At 45.0% G+C, this 16857-nt stretch overlaps 1 protein-coding gene across 2 annotated transcripts in view; it reads right to left on the bottom strand.

The window, feature by feature from the left end:
• Positions 1–965: 965 nt before the first annotated feature.
• The window catches only part of PRKG2 (protein kinase cGMP-dependent 2), a 64831-nt gene continuing 48939 nt past the window's right edge, over positions 966–16857 (bottom strand). For both annotated transcript variants that reach the window (XM_083571245.1, XM_083571246.1), the window contains 9 exons: positions 14897–15047; positions 13221–13357; positions 12866–12955; positions 11287–11428; positions 9034–9197; positions 7788–7910; positions 4677–4739; positions 4385–4451; positions 966–3722 (listed from right to left, as the gene is read on the bottom strand). In XM_083571245.1, coding sequence (XP_083427371.1) covers positions 3627–3722; positions 4385–4451; positions 4677–4739; positions 7788–7910; positions 9034–9197; positions 11287–11428; positions 12866–12955; positions 13221–13357; positions 14897–15047 — 1033 coding nt within the window. In that variant the 3' untranslated portion in view covers positions 966–3626. The remainder of the gene's footprint in view (positions 3723–4384; positions 4452–4676; positions 4740–7787; positions 7911–9033; positions 9198–11286; positions 11429–12865; positions 12956–13220; positions 13358–14896; positions 15048–16857) is intronic.

The raw sequence follows: 16857 nt of genomic DNA, 5'->3' as shown, positions 1-16857 counted from the left end.
AGCCAAAGGCCCAATACATTTCCCACCTCTGCCTTGAATCCTGACAAGACAGAAGTACTGTTTCTGAGGGACAGGAGGCGGGTGGGTGTGGAGGACTTCCTGGTCCTGAATGGGGTAACTGTGCCCCTGAAGGACCAGGTGCGCAGCCTGAGAGTCATTCTGGATTCACAGCTGTCCATGGAGGCACAGGTCAATTCTGTGTCCAGGGCAGCTGTTTACCAGCTCCATCTGGTATGCAGGCTGAGACCCTACCTGCCCGCAGACTGTCTCGCCAGAGTGGTGCATGCTCTAGTTATCTCTCGCTTGTACTACTGCAATGCGCTCTACATGGGGCTACCTTTGAAGCTGACCCAGAAACTACAACTAATCCAGAATGTGGCAGCCAGACTGGTGACTGGGAACGGCCACCGAGACCACACAACACCAGTCTTGAAAGATCTACATTGGCTCCCAGTATGTTTCTGAGCACAATTCAAAGTGTTGATGCTGACCTTTGAAGCCCTAAACGGCCTCAGTCCAGTATACCTGAAGGAGCGTCTCCACCCCCATCATTCTGCCCGGACACTGAGGTCCAGTGCCGAGGGCCTTCTGGCGGTTCCCTCACTGTGAGAAGCCAAGTTACAGGGAACCAGGCAGAGGGCCTTCTCGGTAGTGGCACCCGCCCTGTGGAACACCCTCCCACCAGATGTCAAAGGAAAAAACAACTACCAGACTTTTAGGAGACATCTGAAGGCAGCCCTGTTTAGGGAAGCTTTTAGTGTTTAATACATTATTGTATTTTAATATTCTGTTGGAAGCCGCCTGGAGTGGCTGGGGAAACCCAGCCAGATGGGTATAAATAAATAAATTATTATTATTATTATTATTATTATTATTATTATTATTATTATTATTTCTGCAGCTGCCTTATGCGGAGATGGACCACCTCGCCCAGGAAAGTCTCCTTTGCCTGGCACCAGCTCTTTTAACTGGTGGTACTGGGCTTTGAGTGTGTGAATTATATTATCTGACAATGATCCCAGCGGCACCTTTTCCGCTGCTCATGGTCCTGTTGTGTTGCACCAATTTTTTCCAACAAATAATGTTATTGACAGCCGCTGCTCCTAAGATTCAAAAGCAAGTGGGAACTTTGATTTGTGCCGACTTCCCCCAAGTTCATTATCACACTAGGTGGTCAAATGCTATGGCGCCATCTCCCTGAGGTGGGTTTAGAAAGCAGGCCACTGCCTTCCTACGCAGCCATTGTCACAAGGTGGCAGTAGCGAATCCTCAAGCTGGCTGTGTCCTCCAACAAGACTTCATCATGCCACCCTTGTAGGATCCCTGATTATCACCCCTTCCAGAGATACAGGGTCACAGGAAAAAAACACACAATCCCTTTGCTGTTCTGCAGTCAGCCTTCGGGGTTGAACTTCAGAAGTCCCTGCAGTCCCTATACGGGGCATAGCTGTCAACCATCCCTTATTTGGCGGGAAAGTCACTTATCCCAGCGCTGTGTCCCGCTGCTGTCCCTTATTGATGATGTCCCTTAAATTTCCCGGGTTTCAAAGGAAGCAGCTCCTCTCCCTCCCTTCCTGCCGGCCAGGGAGGAGGGAGGCTCCAACTCTGTTGCTTGGCTGCGTTGCTCACCCAATAAGGAGTCTAAGAATGACTGGGGGGGTGGAGCTTGCATGCCTTGTGCCGATCAAATCGGCCGCGTTGCCTGGGGACTCGCCTTTGCTCAGCACTTCCCAGTGGAGAGGTGACAGTGGTTTTCCTTGCTGCATCCCTTTTGCCAGGTTGCTGCACTGTGGGAACCACCGCTTGAGGCTTCGTTTGGCTGCTGGCTGGGCTTTCTGCCTTTGGCTTGGAGGGGCTCAGAAGTTGAACATACCTGTGCTTGGAAAATCCCTTATTTTGGCTGCTGGTCCCTTATTTTCAAATCTGTAAGTTGACAGCTATGATATGGGGTCATGTATGTATCTCCTTCATGAACCTCTGGCTTTAGATCTTGGAAAGGCCAGAGCACATGCTTTATCTGCCTAAGTTCATTTTCTGGCATCTGCTGATAGGACTGGGAAAGACCACACTGGAGAGCTGCTGCCAGCCAGTGTTGACAACACTGATCTAGATGGCCTGATGTGAAATATGACAGCTTCCTTTGTCGCTCTCTGCATTTTTGCCATCGAGCCACTGCTCCACAATGGAAGAAACAAAAAGGTCTTTGATTTCTATTTCTAATTCAACTTGTTTTTTCAATTAGACTGGAAGACTAAACATTTTCTACAAAATAGAAACAGGACCTATGCTTTTAAAAATCTCTCTCTGTTAAAACATGGCCAGTCAAGAAAGGAATAATGCTTTTTGTCCAAGTGGGTTAGATGTGATCCTCTAGAGGCCTGTTGGTTTCCAGTTACCACCTGCCCCAGGCAGACCGACAAAAATATTAGGAAAGATCAAAACCTAAGGGCAGTGAAAACAAGTTTCCGCACTAGGCATATACTAACCGAGGAGCTGCAGCCAATTCCAGCACTTTGACTCTGCACTTCATGGTTTTTCAATATGTTGTGAGGCACCAATAATGCACAGGAATTGACTTCAGAAATATCTGCTGAAATCTCTGCTAAATCAAGCTTTTTATATACATATATAAACCCACACACAGAGAACAGTTATTTTGGGGAAAGTCTACCATACTGAATGTAATTGTTCTGCAATAATTGCCTTTCTTATTGAAAGTGTAAGTTGGCCATCTTGTAACAATATGGCACAATCCTTTTAGCTCCTGTCTGCACTGATATTAATAGCATTTTTCTGTAGCAATGCATATGTATGGTGCATATGCGTATGCAGTAATCCCACCTGTGTATGCCAATTCCTGGATGTTAAGAAGATTGCTTTATGCTGATGCGACACTGCAACTGGAATAAAGCCCTACTTAAAATACAGCTTGGCTCCTGAGCGCTTCTGTACATCGCAACCTGAGCGGGATATTTAAAAAGTTACTTTTAAGTGTGGATTTTGTTTACCCTGGAAGATGACCAGAATAGGCCACCTCCACGAAGCCGTTCAGAATGCTGCTCTGCTCTCCTGCATCTTTCCATTCCTCATACTGAGGGCTCACGGTTGCCAATACAGTCATATCTTGGATCCCAAACACCTTGCAAGTCGAACGTTTTTGCTCCTGAACGCTGCAAACCCAGAAGTGACTGTTCTGGTTTGAGAACGTTCTTTGGAACCCAAACGTCCAATGCGGCTTCTGATTGGTTGCAGGAGCTTTGGAAGTCGAATGGACTTCCGGAACGGATTCCGTTGGACTTCCGAGGTACCACTGTGTTGCACATCTCTACAAGAGATGAAGAACTTCTGTTTGCAATTAAACAGGGAGTGGTGCTTCTTGCCACTGCCACTGCCCCATCCTTCAAAGGACAAGGCAAAACCCGTCATGCTGTGAAGTTGCAAAGCAAGATAAAAGGGGGGGGGGGAGGCGCGTCGGCGTCTGTATCCAGCTCACTCTAAATGCAGAAGTCTCCTTGATCTGAATGCAGCTGGGTTGGGCTCCTAAGAATTATGTTACATGACTAGTACAAACAATCTGTGGATGCTCATATTTGTTGATCTATAAGCCTGCCTCTTCTCTTCTCCTCTTAGAAGTCTTTATCCCAGCCTGAAAGCTCATCTGGTGGGGTTCCCTGTTCAGGAGGGTATCGGTCGAAGTAGCTGTAATCCATCGGACCAGAAAGCTGCGAAAGAAAGACGTGTAAAGAAAATCTTAAGGGGGACACCAGGCAAAAAGCAGTTACAGAATCATAACTATCAGCTGAGATCCAGCTCCGAGGGCCTTCTGGAGGTTCCTCACTGCAAGAAGTGAAGTTACAGGGAACCAGGCAGAGGGCCTTCTCGGTAGTGGCACCCGCCCTGTGGAACGCCCTCCCATCAGATGTCAAGGAAATAAGGAGCTATGCAATCTTTAGAAGGCATCTGAAGGCAGCCCTGTATAGGGAAGTTTTTAATGTTTGATTATGTTTCTTTATATGCTAGGAGCTGCCCAGAGTGGCTGGGGCAACCCTGTCAGATGTGTGGGGTACAAATAATAAAATTATTACTATCATCATCATCATCATCACCTAGTCCAACCCCAATGGCATTTAAGGCACATAGGCTTTGAATGACTTCCTAGCCACATTTCCAAAGCATGCTGGGATAGCATCATGCCAGGCAACTCATTGCAACTATACACTGATCCTGCACAAATGAAATCAAGCACCGTTGACGTGGAAGAGAGGTTCTGTGAGACCAGAGTTCGAATCCCCGCTTGGCCCTTCTGACGCAAACGAGACTTCACCCTTGTGCAAATTGTCAAATGACAAGCGTTTAATGCCACATAGTATGACGTTCTCAGTACCTCTCTTTTTAAAGGAGACGTTAACTTCCTTGCCTTGAGTCCTTCCCAGTTAAAACCATTCAGCCACCTAGGAAGGAAGGTTCAGAACAAGAAGATCAGTGAAACAGGCTTCAGTGGTTATAAGACAAGAGGCGCATCTGTCTTGGAAGGAAACAACATCACACCTTCATCCTGCCTTTGTGGCCACAAAAAGACTTCCATGTTTCTCCTCTGCTCTACAGAATCAGAGACAAAAGCAGGAGAAAAAGAAGTGACCCCGGTTTGCAAGGAACCCCGCCGTTCCTTTCCTTACCTATGCCTCTTAATATCATGGATACCATTCTTCAGATTTCCTAACCTCTCGGTAGGATTTTGCCTATAAACAAAACAAAACAAAAGCAAAGTCAACGCTCCATAATTTGGAAGCTTCGTAATTTAATAATACTATCACGTTCTGTGTTCTAATGCAATTCAACAGGTTGGATCCTACATATATATATATATATATATATATATATATATATATATATATATCCTAAATAAGCCTTCCCCAACCTAGTACCCTTCAGTTGCCTGCTAGCAAACAGATCTGAAACTTCCGAGGGCTTTTCCCAGAAAACCTTCATTTGCACCAGCTGTATATTTAAAATCAAGACAGAGAAACTTTCAGCATGGCCTTATAAATAATATGCTCTTGGTCCGCAGGAAGTGGGGCTGATTTCTAGTAATGTTCATTTTGTTGGGCTCCCTATATTTGCAATTGGGGGGGGGGGGGAGTGTGTGTTTTCCCCAGCTCCAGCAGCCAGAATCCATGGCTTGAAACACCCTCGGCAACTTCTCTCTCAAGTGAGAGATAGAGAAGTGTTATAAAAAATCAATGGCGTGTCATCATAAATGTATGGGAATAAGTGCATTTACACGTACCACATGTCCACAAAATGTCAAACCCTACAGGTGGTGCAAAATGGCCTTTGCAGCATGGCTCAGTTAAATAGTGGCAAAGTTTCCAGGTGCGCCTATTTGGTCCCGTTTTCTCAACGAACCTGCCAATTCCTTGATGAAAGATCACTTTTACCAGTAAAACCTGAGCTGAAAGGGTACAGAGAGCAACAAAGCAGCCATGTTTATCCCTAGCCAGCTTTGAGACTCCCCTAGTCACATAGCAGGAAATTCTTCCTGAGCCTCCCCTCTGTGAAACAGGTTTAACAAATGTTGATAACTATCCAATCAGACTTGTCAAAAGAGCAGATTCCTATGCATGAATGAAACAGGTCTGTGACAATGGATTATAGAGTCATGGCATTCACAGTATCAATAGAATGGCCCAGACTGGCCAGGAAAAGGCAATCAGCAAACATTAGCAGGGATCTTGACAGACAGAGGACAAGTCATACTCTCACAATTTCTAGTTACAGGTAGGTAGCCGTGTTGGTCTGCTGTAGTAGAAACAAAATAAAAAAATTCCTTCCAGTAGCCCCTTAGAAACCAACTAAGTTTGTTATTGGTATGAGCTTCCATGTGCATGCACACTTCTTCAGTTGGTGTCTAAGGTGCTGCTGGAAGGATTTTTTTTATTTTGTTCTCAAATTTCTGTTGTAGACCGCCTCTTTCTGTGATGCTTGTATGATGCTTGTGGGTGGTCTTTGGCTAAGGCAGCCTTTCTCAACCTGTGGGTCCCCAGATGTTGGGGACCCACAGGTTGAGAACCACTGGGCTAAGGGGTTGTCACACACGTTTGTTCTGGGCTCCCTCATCTCCTTGCATGGAGAGACTCTACTTGCAAACAGATCAATAGAGATCAGCAGCTTGCCTTGTTTTCTTTGTAGCCTCTGAAATATACTCTGAGTCGAGAGTGGATTTCATGCTCTTTATTCAGCTCATAGTGGAGAGGAGGAATGGAAGTTCCCCCAGGATGTCTGCTTTATATACATTATTTACACAATGGGCCCCACATGATTGGCTAATTCCGGGATTCTCCTGTAGGCCAATCAGGTTGCGGATTCACTTCCACATGGAGCTGGATTGGGTGGCTCCTGTGGACCAATCAGACTGCTGCATTCTGGATCCTATTGTTCTAGGACCAATCAGGCTGCTGCATTCTGAATCCTATTGTTCTAGGACCAATCAGACTGCTGCATTCTGACTTCTATTGTTCTAGGACCAATCAGACTGCTGTATTTTGGATCCTATTAAACTCAGTACATAACAGCATCACTGTTTCATCTCTGACCAAGATGAAAGGGATATCTTTTCTCTTGATAGGGGAGGGGGCCGAGGCTGTAAAAACCAAACCCCATTCCCCCCCCCCCCCACAACAGAAGAAATGATAAAAGCCAAAGGCGACGACTCATCCTTACTGCAAAGGGTGCAGCACCAATGCTCTGATCATTGCTACTTTGCACACTCAAGGTATAGCAGAGTAGAAGCTTCTTGTATGCCGTGTGCCATATTAAAACTGCTGCAGACTTGTAGTTACTTATAAGACAGGAGGCTAAGAGCATGAACAGATGGGGGGTTCATTCAGGACACTGAGGTGCTGAGTCAATGAATCCAGTCTGCTTGAAGTGGGGCAAACAGAAGACCTGGAAGAGAGGTCCTGGATCAGGGTCCATGTGCCCTTCTGCAGCAACCTTGATCTTCCCGTTTGCCTGGTCTTCTGTCTCTTTCTCTGGTGACAGATGCCTGTCTCCAGGTGATCTCCCATCGAGGCACAGCCAAAATCTGGGTTGGCTCAGCTTCAGCAAGGCCGTTGAATCACCTGCCTTTTTTTTTTACTTCCATGTGCGATGGGATGTGTCTATCCCAAAGTCCCAAGAAGCAGGCCTCTGAAAACAAGGTAAATGCCTCAGAACCTCAGCCTTCAAGGGGCGAATTGGCAGCAACTTCCAGTTCACGTCTTCGGTTTTATGTTGGTTGCCTAGCAACTTGCGAGGAAGATTTTAATGTGAACAGGGAAGCCAAAATGCAGCTGATTAACACAGAAACAAGTGCAGCCTAATCTGAAGAGAAGAGTCGGGGAGACAGCAGGCCCCAGTGAGGCTTTGGGCAAAAGTTTCCTGAGCATAAATAGGCAGCCTGGCTATACACTTTGATTGTGCACATCTACCTTCACTCAGAATGCCCAAAGTGGACAGAGCAATCAAGTAGCAATACTTGAATGGAACTGCACCGCAAAATAAATAATAAAGTATCTCACACCCGGTAAACATTAAGCAAACAATGCATTTTTTAAAAAACAAAAACTAAACACCCTCAGTTTAATAGTTAACACCCAAACATCTCAGCAGGATCTTTTTTTGCTTCAAAAGAGAGAAAAGATAGGTTTTGGCTTAAGTTTAACAAGCTTTGATTTTGGGCGCCTGGCAGAATGTAACACGGCTAAAGTATTCTTTTCACACCTTCGCGACAAAATTGCCCTCCTCACCTGCAGAGCCGCCGAATCAAATCTTCAGGCCGCTTTGTGATTATCCTGGGAAAATCCAGCCTTTCGACGCCTTTCAGAATCAAATTGTAGGTCATCATTTGATCGACCCCAGAAAATGGAGGACTAGAGTAAATGTCACGATTTATAGAAATGGATTGGGTGGGGGGGGGGGGAGAGAAGGAAAAGAAAAAAGAGAAAAATGCTCAAGTAAAAAGGAGTTTGTAATGACAAAAGAGAAATTCTATTTTAGATACAGGTAAAATTCGCAGAAAGCTGTTTTATAGGAAGTCTCACTAATTGTCCTAGTATTGTCTATTCTGACTGGTAGCAGCAATCCAGGGTCACTTCCACCGGGTTGGACTAGATGACCCTTGTGGTCCCTTCCAACTCTCTATGAATCTATGACCTGCTACTTGGTGCTTTTAAATGAAGATACTGGGGATTGAACCTGGTGACTCTTGTTTGCAAAGCAGATGCTCTACCACTGAGCTATATTATTTCCTGTTTAATGCCCATGCAAATCTGAATGAAGAAAGAAAGAAAGGAAGGAAGGAAGGAAGGAAGGAAGGAAGGAAGGAAGGAAGGAAGGAGAAGGGAGAAAGCTAGACCCCTTAACAGTTTGGCTACACTGAACCTTAAACAGAGATCATTCTGAAATATGAATGTATTATTACGGATTTGTGGGGGCCCTGCGTTCCCCTAGGTTCCTGGGTGCTGAGAATCAAGGTGAGCAGATAGGTGTTGGATTTAGAAGTGTAAAAATTCAGGCTAAGCTTCTGTTCCAGACCGGGGCATTGCCTGAGGGGGGAAGTTATTAAGAAGTGCAAAGAGAGATCCTTGAGTCTGGGCAAACAGGGGTTGCCAGGGTTACGGTGGGCGATGACTGAGACAGAAGGGGTTGGGCAAGGGGGTTTGTTGGAAGAAGATGGAGGAAGTAGGAGAGCACCATGTGGAGATGAAGGAGAAGAAGCCATCAACGCGAGGCAGAGGCTGATTCAGCTGCTTCTGGATCTGAGCTTGCTGCTCTTCAGAGCAGTGGCGGAGCTAGCGGATTTGGCACCCGGAGCGGGGGGGGGGCGTGGTGTGGTGTGGCATGGCACGTCCTCGGACCCAGCTATAAAGTGTGGGCTCTACAATATGGACTCTCCCCATAATATAATAACCAAGCAAAACAACAGCAAATAACCTATTTGTGTAAAGAGTTCATCGAAGCAGTGATTCCTGAGATAACTGACTTGGCACTTACTTTCCTGTCAGCAGCTCATACACTAGGATACCAAGAGACCAGAAGTCCACGCTGAAATCGTGTCCTTTATTCAGGATGACTTCAGGGGCAACGTACTCAGGAGTCCCGCAGAATGTCCAGGTCTTTTGCCCAGCTCCAATCTTCTTAGCGAACCCAAAATCAACCTCATGGGGAGAAGAGCAAATACTATCATCAGACAGTGAGGCATTTAGCTTTGGCTGTTCTCATTTGCAGCATCTAGCCCATGCTGGCTTTGCGCAACCCAGGGCATTTACAAGTGGGCTTTGGAAGGCCAAGGGAAATGGGCTGCCATTTACAGTGGTAACTTGGTTCTCAAAATTAATCCGTTCCGGAAGTCCATTCCAAAACCAAAGCATTTCTAAAAACAAGGCGCACTTTCCCACAGAAAGTAATGCAAAATGGATTAATCCGTTCCAGACTTTAAAAAGCAACCCCTAAAACAGCAATTGAACATGGATTTTACTATCTAACCAAACCATTGATCCATAAAATGAAAGCAATAAACAATGTACTGCGGTCACACAATCAATCAATCAGTAGCTGAACTGGGTTCCACACAGTCACAAAAACAAAAGAGCTGCAAAAGCAAAAACGCAAAATAAATAGCAAAAAAAGGCAGACCTCAGCGTAACACTCAAAATGGAAGTGTGGCACTCAAAATGGAAGCGTAACACTCAAAATGGAGCACGTTCGGCTTCTGAAAAACATTTGCAAACCAGAACACTTACTTCCGGGTTTGCTGTGTTTGGGTTCCAAGTTGTTTGAGTACCAAGGCGTTTGAGAACCAAGGTACCACTGTACTTAAAATGTACAGGATGGCAAAAAGGTTGCTTTTCTCTTCCATCTGTTCTGCTCCCTCTGCCAGCTTGGTGCCTACACTGACTTCCAGAAAAGTCCTTTACTTCCCCAGCGCATAATTAAATTATGGAACTCGTTGTGACGTTAACATATGAGAGTGCTGGAGGTGAAATAGTTAAACAGGTTGCCCAGTCAGGACCCAGGGGGTCGAGTCAGAGGGACTATAAAATCAGCTCTGGGAGGGGCAAAGGGTAGAGTTCATTGGGAGTTGGGGGTTGGTTGGAGTGGGAGTGAATTGGGATAGAGTCTGTGGGTAGGTGGAGTTAGTGTAGAGAAATAGGCTGAGTCAGGAACAGTTAGGGGTAGGAAGACAAGTAAATATCTGAGAGGTGGTTTAGTGAGTGAGAGCAGGTAGCGGAAGTTATAGGTCTGGATAGGCACCCCATGAATGTAATTGACCGATACCATTTATGAAACCACACGCTTGTTAAACTGCAATAAATAAACAGAAATTTATGTTCTAATTTAACCCTGACTGGACTCAGTATTGTACCAGGTAGGGCCTGGTTGGGGGCAGCGAGAAATAAAGTGGTGGCACAGGGATCAATAGACGGTGAAACGTCCGGGGACCCTGTGTGATCGCCACACGTGTTCCCACAGGAGGCAGTGACACTGGTCCTGCTAGCTAGGGATGATGGGAGTTGTAGTCCAGACTGGAGACCCCAGTTTGGGAAACCCTGGTCTACCCAAACCAGTAGCAGCTCTCCATGGTTTCGGACAAAAGTCTTTCCCAGCCCACCTTGTAAACACCAGGGGTTGAATCTTGACCTTGGCATGTATACTGAGCTATGGGCCTTCCATTATCCTATTTTCACCTTAGCATTTTGAGGGGGTACTTTGGTTCTGCTGCACACAGGTATGTCAAGAACCTATGAAGAGCCTGTGTTAAAATATGGATGCAATTCGTCAATCGGAAACTGGGTGGTCCATGGAAGGAGGAGATTACAGGTGGCTTGCTGGTTTCCATCCTCACTCTACCCAAGTGGAGTGCAAGGAAGTTTCCGTTCTTTGTGAATGTTCCCTTTGACTTTGGGCTGGCAAACGATATTCCTCAGAGGCCCAGATCTGACCCAGGAGGCCTCCCACAATTGCTGACCTCGACGATCATTCCTTCCACTTAGACCAAGCACACAATTTACAGGAAGATTCTTGTGAATTAAAATTGTAACCTGGGAGGAAGGGGGTGAAATTGACACACCCAGGGGAATAATATTCCTTCCTAACCCTCGGGCTGAGTGCGACAGAGGCTTCAAGGATTAAGTGCTCTTAAAATTTCCCTTTAACGGGCATGGCACTGGATGAAAAGCAAGCTTCTCTCTGCAGGACATTTATGGGCATTAAAGAAAAACAAAAACAAACAAACCACCACCTCACCAGCTTTATATATCCTTGAGCGTCCAAAATTAAATTTTCGGGCTTCAAGTCCCTGTAGATCACACTGATGTAATGCAAATATTCGACGGCTTCCGTCACACATCCAACACAGAACTTTGTAGTGGTTTCATCAAAGCTCCCTCTGAAATAAAGCAAACATTTCCCATCTTTTTCACACTGGCTGTAGTTCTGTAGTTCCTCCATATCCCATGCAATCCTTGAGCTCCAGAAATCAAGATCCTCTCTCTCACACACATTTTGATACAAGGAGAGCTGGGTCTAAATAAGCAGGTCTGCGGCTGTAGTATATAGCCTGAGGGCTCCTACAGATTTCATTTTCATGGCACGTTCATGATTATTTGTGCTCATGATGCTATTTAGGGGTGGTCATGCCCCAAACCACTTCCAATACTATTTGTGCGTGCAAAAGTTTGTGGGCAGTCACACTGCTTCATTACCAGTCAGTTTGTATCGAAGAACCTCCTGCTGAAATCAGTCAACTTCTTAATACAGTGGTACCTCGGGTTAAGTACTTAATTCGTTCCGGAGATTCGTTCTTAACCTGAAACTGTTCTTAACCTGAAGCACCACTTTAGCTAATGGAGCCTCCCGCTGCTGCCGCTGCGCCGCCAGAGCACGATTTCTGTTCTCATCCTGAAGCAAAGTTCTTAACCCGAGGTACTATTTCTGGGTTAGCGGAGTCTGTAACCTGAAGCGTATGTAACCCGAGGTACCACTGTATTAATCTCCTTCGTTGGAGATTTTTAAGCCGAGGTTGAATGGCCATCTGTCAAGGATTCTTTAGTTGAGATTCCTGCATTGGACTAAATGATCCTGGAAGTCCCTTCAAACTCTGATTTTATGATTCTCTTACTTTGGTTACCCTTTAGCCCCTCTGGACAGCAATAATGTGCTAGTAGTAATAATTAGTACTAAGTAGTAATTTCAAAACCCCTTGTCTAGAGACCATGCGAGAAACTTCCCCACGGGTAGTGTGGTGTAGTGGTTAGAGTGTTGGACTAGGACCTGGAAGACCATGAAGCTCACTGGGTGACGTTGGGCCAGTCACTCGCTTTTGGCCTAACCTACCTCACAGGGTTGTTGTGAGGAAAAAATGGGGAGGAGGGAAACTATGTTTGCCAGCTCCTTGGAGGAAAGGTTAATAATAATAATAATAATAATAATAATAATAATAATAATAATAAGCCACCCATTTGTCTGGGTGGCTCCCAACAAAATACAATAAAATTCCAACCATTAAAAACTTCCCTTGAGATGTCTTCTAAAAGTCAAATAGTTGTCAATCTGTTTGACATCTGATGGGAGGGCATTCCACAAGGTGGGATACAAATGTAATAATAAAAAAATAAAAATAAAATAAAATAATAATAAAAAAGATAACTCACATTGCCCTGTTAAGTTTCTAAAAACCTGTAGTCTGTACACAGCCCCACTGAGCTGTGCTTCTTTCTTTCTTTCTTTCTTTCTTTCTTTCTTTCTTTCTTTCTTTCTTTCTTTCTAAATCTTTTTTTTTTAAAGTTATTCTTCAGGTAGAAAACAAAAAATGATAAATTATTACCTGTCTCTCAGGATACTCCACAGCTCACCACCAAGACAGGCTTCCAAGAGCATGTAAACGTATTTGTTGTCTTTGAAAGTGCGGTACATTCTGAAGGGAATTGGAGGGAAATCAAGCAGTCAATTAAAATTATTTGTAGGCTATCCTTTATGAGCAAAACTCACACAGGACACAATAACAAATTTGTTTATTAAAAATACAATTTCCAGGGGAAAATAATAATACAATGCAAAACCTCCCATAAAACGCAAGTATCTGAGCAAGCTGGAAAATTATTAAGCTAAACCATACCTGGGCTGTGTCATTTTCTATAACAGTGGTTAAAGCTGAATAGAAAACAGAGAAAGCAATTTACTTTACAATGAAGGGAGAGCAGGCTTCTTCTAGAATTTTCTTTTCGGAGTGAATGTGCTCCTGCTGTTTGGTATCCACTATGTGTTTCTTCTTGATACATTTCATGGCAAATGCTATGTTCTCGTTCTTCACTTTCACCTGAGTTCACATTAGGGGGGGAAAAACAGATTAAAAGGGCTACACGATCATAAGCTCCCACCTTCCCCTGGTCCCTCAATTTTTTTGCAGAGTAGACAGAACAGAATGATAAGTGCTGACCATAATGGAAATTATGTTGATAGGAAAGGGGTTCTCGTCCATATATGCTATAACCCTACAATTAACAAAATTTTGGAGGAAAATGCCCTTCAGTATGATCGGTTTTGTCTAAGACAGTGGTGTCCAAACTTTTTTCAAAGAGGGCCAGATCTGATGAAGTGAAGGGCCATGGGGACCAGCCAAAGGGCCAATCAAAGTTCTTGAGCTTCTTTTAGGATTGAAGGTGTTGAGGTTTTTTTGGGATTTTACCCCAGGAAATAAACTGCCACAGGGGCTGGATTAAACCAACCGGCGCGCCGGATTAAGCCCCCAAAACAGACTTTGGACATGCCTGCTCTAAAATATTCGGGGGGAGGGGGCTATAGGATCAAGCATCCACAGAATATGAAGCTATGGAAAACCACTAGACCTGAGGATTTAACACGTGAGAACTGCAACAAAGTGTGGCAGTATGACACGCTGCCATTCAAGATTCTAGCCAGTCAATTCCACTCCCTACTTTTCTTTTCTTTTCAGCATTCTATTGGCCATTGAGCACGCTCAGTCCTCATTGGGTAGTTTGCTCTCTTCCCTCCCTCCCCAATTACTTAGGATTTTATTCATAAAGGTTTTTATCATTCTGGAAACCCTATTCCCACACTGCTGGTATCTCCCTCTTGTGCAATGGCAATCACAACCTGAACATTAGAAATGGGTGGCGGGGGATATGATTGATTGGTTTGACCCAATTAGCTGCAATGAGTCTTAGCCTGTTTATATATTTGGAGGAATCCGCCAGCCAGCCAACTGCTGCCCCTTCCCCAGCATTGGCAGCTTGCAAGATGTGCTGATCGCTAGTGTAATGGAAGGTAGCTCTTAGGGAGAATGGGAGAGGAGCTACCGTTTCTCGCAAGTGCTCAATGACACGCCAAGCTCCAGCCAAAGCCCTGCGACGCTACCATCACGACGCACCCGCCACAATGCCTGCAGCGCAGCCATGGGTGAAGAGGCTGGAGGGCAGGTGGTGAGTCAGCACGCGGGCAGCAAGGCTTCGGATTGGCTGGCTGCTGGCACCAATCAAAGCCCAGCTCCCTTCCTCTGTGGGGCGGGGAGAAGCCAGGAGGGAGGGAGGGAGGGAGGAGGCCCCGCTGTGGTGTGTGTGTGTGTGGGAAATGGCGCCCAAAAAAATTGCAAAAAAAATGGCGCAGCCCGAACGATCAAGCCGATCCAAGCGGCGATTCCAGGACTGTCCGCGGGCCGGATCCAGAGGGAAATTGGGCCCGCGGACCTTAGGTTGCCAACCCCTGCGTTAGAGAATGCACTTGAAAATATGGGAATCTTGAGGCCCTAGGAAGTGCAAGATCATCCACGCTGGCACGGGTACACCAAAACATTCAGATCAGAAGCGGCAGTCAAAACATTTAAAAGGCAAATTCTTACAAGTTCCACTCTTCCGAATCCACCAACACCCAGGGTAGCGACAATTTCCAGGTTCTGAAACGGGCAGGAGGAAGGAAACTGGGTTACTTTTTCTTTCAGCTGTATCATCTCCAAAGAGACGTCGCTGGGTAGCTGCTCCAAGGAAGAAACTCTGCATTAAAAAGAAATAAAACACCCCCTTCAGTTCAATCTCGCTGAGCGCGCAACCAAGAATTGCTGCAGTGGTCTGATAACGTTTTTCGAAAAATGTTTTCGACGTTCCCCCATGTCGTTCAAAGGTATCTTTCCTCAAGCACCTGGAGCAATGAGCTCACAGATGGCCTTTTTTGACTCAGCTGGCAGAGGAAAAGACCCCCCAAATTTATTTAAATTATTTTGTTTTTGCAAGCTCAGTTTCAAGACCTTTTCATAGCTCACTGAAGTTTTAAGAAGAAACCACCAGTGTGGATAGGAACGATGGCTTCTTCCTGGCACAGAGGAAAGGCATTGTGAGTTATTTGTCCTGGAGAAGTCATCAAAGTAACGATGGCAGGTGTGTCTCAATAGGAGAAGACTTCCTAAGAACATCTTGCAGCATTTTTGGTGTCCTTGAATTAGAATGTCTTTAGCATGTAAAAGGAGAAAAGAATTTCATGTCTTCTTACAGGAGAAAAGTTAGCATAAATAATAGGAAAATAGTGTTGTTGTTTTTTAAAGGAAGATTTGATCAGGAACAGAATGCGATCTTTTTCTAATGAAGTTTTGAGAGTTCCCCTCCACATGTCAAAAATACCTGCAGAAGAATTCCAGCTGTCACCTGCTGTTCTGCTGAAAGTCTCTTTTTAGTGGCAGAATTTCATGAGGCATTAAATATTGATTGCAATCTCTCTGTTTGGGTACCTCGGGTCTGAAATGGCAATTTGTTTGATGAACAGCCATCTGCTTTTATTGCCTCTCTCAGTGGCCTTTTGTAGGTTTATTGTAATGAAGTGAGGGCCAAATAATTTCTCGTCAGAATGCCAATGGTAATTTCTCCAACTTGACCACTAATTCCTGTTCTGCATTAATGGTCTTTCAGATAATCCATTAAAACTGATCAAAATGAAATTGATACTGAGACTGCTTAATATTGCTGTGACTGGAGCTTGTGTTTCCAAGGATCTGATTGGCACTAAAAGGAAAAATACAGTGCTAGTAGCATATAGAGTCCATTTGAAGCCACCATCCTTGACAATTAATGCATCCCACTTCAGATTTTACTTAAAGTGACATTATGTCTGCAGTGAGGGTGCACATATAGTGATACTATAAAGCAAACTGTTGTTCCCAGGCTGAGCCAGGCTAAGTCAGTTTGGACCAGGGCTGGAATGGCTAAAATTGCATGCAGCCCGGGTTAAGACTCCATGCAGCTAGGAATTTCTGGAAAAAAAATTAAACAGCTGTGCTTAAGAGCTTCCTATTATCGTTTATGACAAAGGCAAAGTGGAAAGCATGCATGCAAAAGAACTGAATAGAAAACTAAAAAAATAATTAGGGGAAGGTTCTGGATTGTGGCCAAAGCATTGGAACCCCTCTGCCCAGTGACACTCACAGTAGTACCATATGTTATGGCAACACAGCTGAAATACTAAAAAACCCCCACAAAAAACAAAAAGCATAGATGGACTGGAAGATGTAATCGCTGAGCAGCTTTGCTGGAAAACAACAAAATGCTTCTATGCTATGATCTTATTGTTGCTATGCTCTTTATGTATGCTATGCTGTTGTTGTTGTTTAGTCGTGTCTGACTCTTCGTGACCCCATGGACCAGAGCACGCCAGGCATTCCTGTCTTCCACTGCCTCCCGCAGTTTGGTCAAACTCATGCTGGTAGCTTCGAGAACACTGTCCAACCATCTCGTCCTCTGTCGTCCCCTTCTCCTTGTGCCCTCCATCTTTCCCAACATCAGGGTCTTTTCCAGGGAGTCTTCTCTTCTCATGAGG

Source organism: Podarcis filfolensis, assembly GCF_964270895.1.
Source record: "Podarcis filfolensis genome assembly, chromosome: 9".
Classification (NCBI taxonomy): Eukaryota; Metazoa; Chordata; class Lepidosauria; order Squamata; family Lacertidae; genus Podarcis; species Podarcis filfolensis.
The sequence above is the reverse complement of the archived record's forward strand: the minus strand, read 5'-3'. Positions and strand labels throughout refer to the sequence as shown.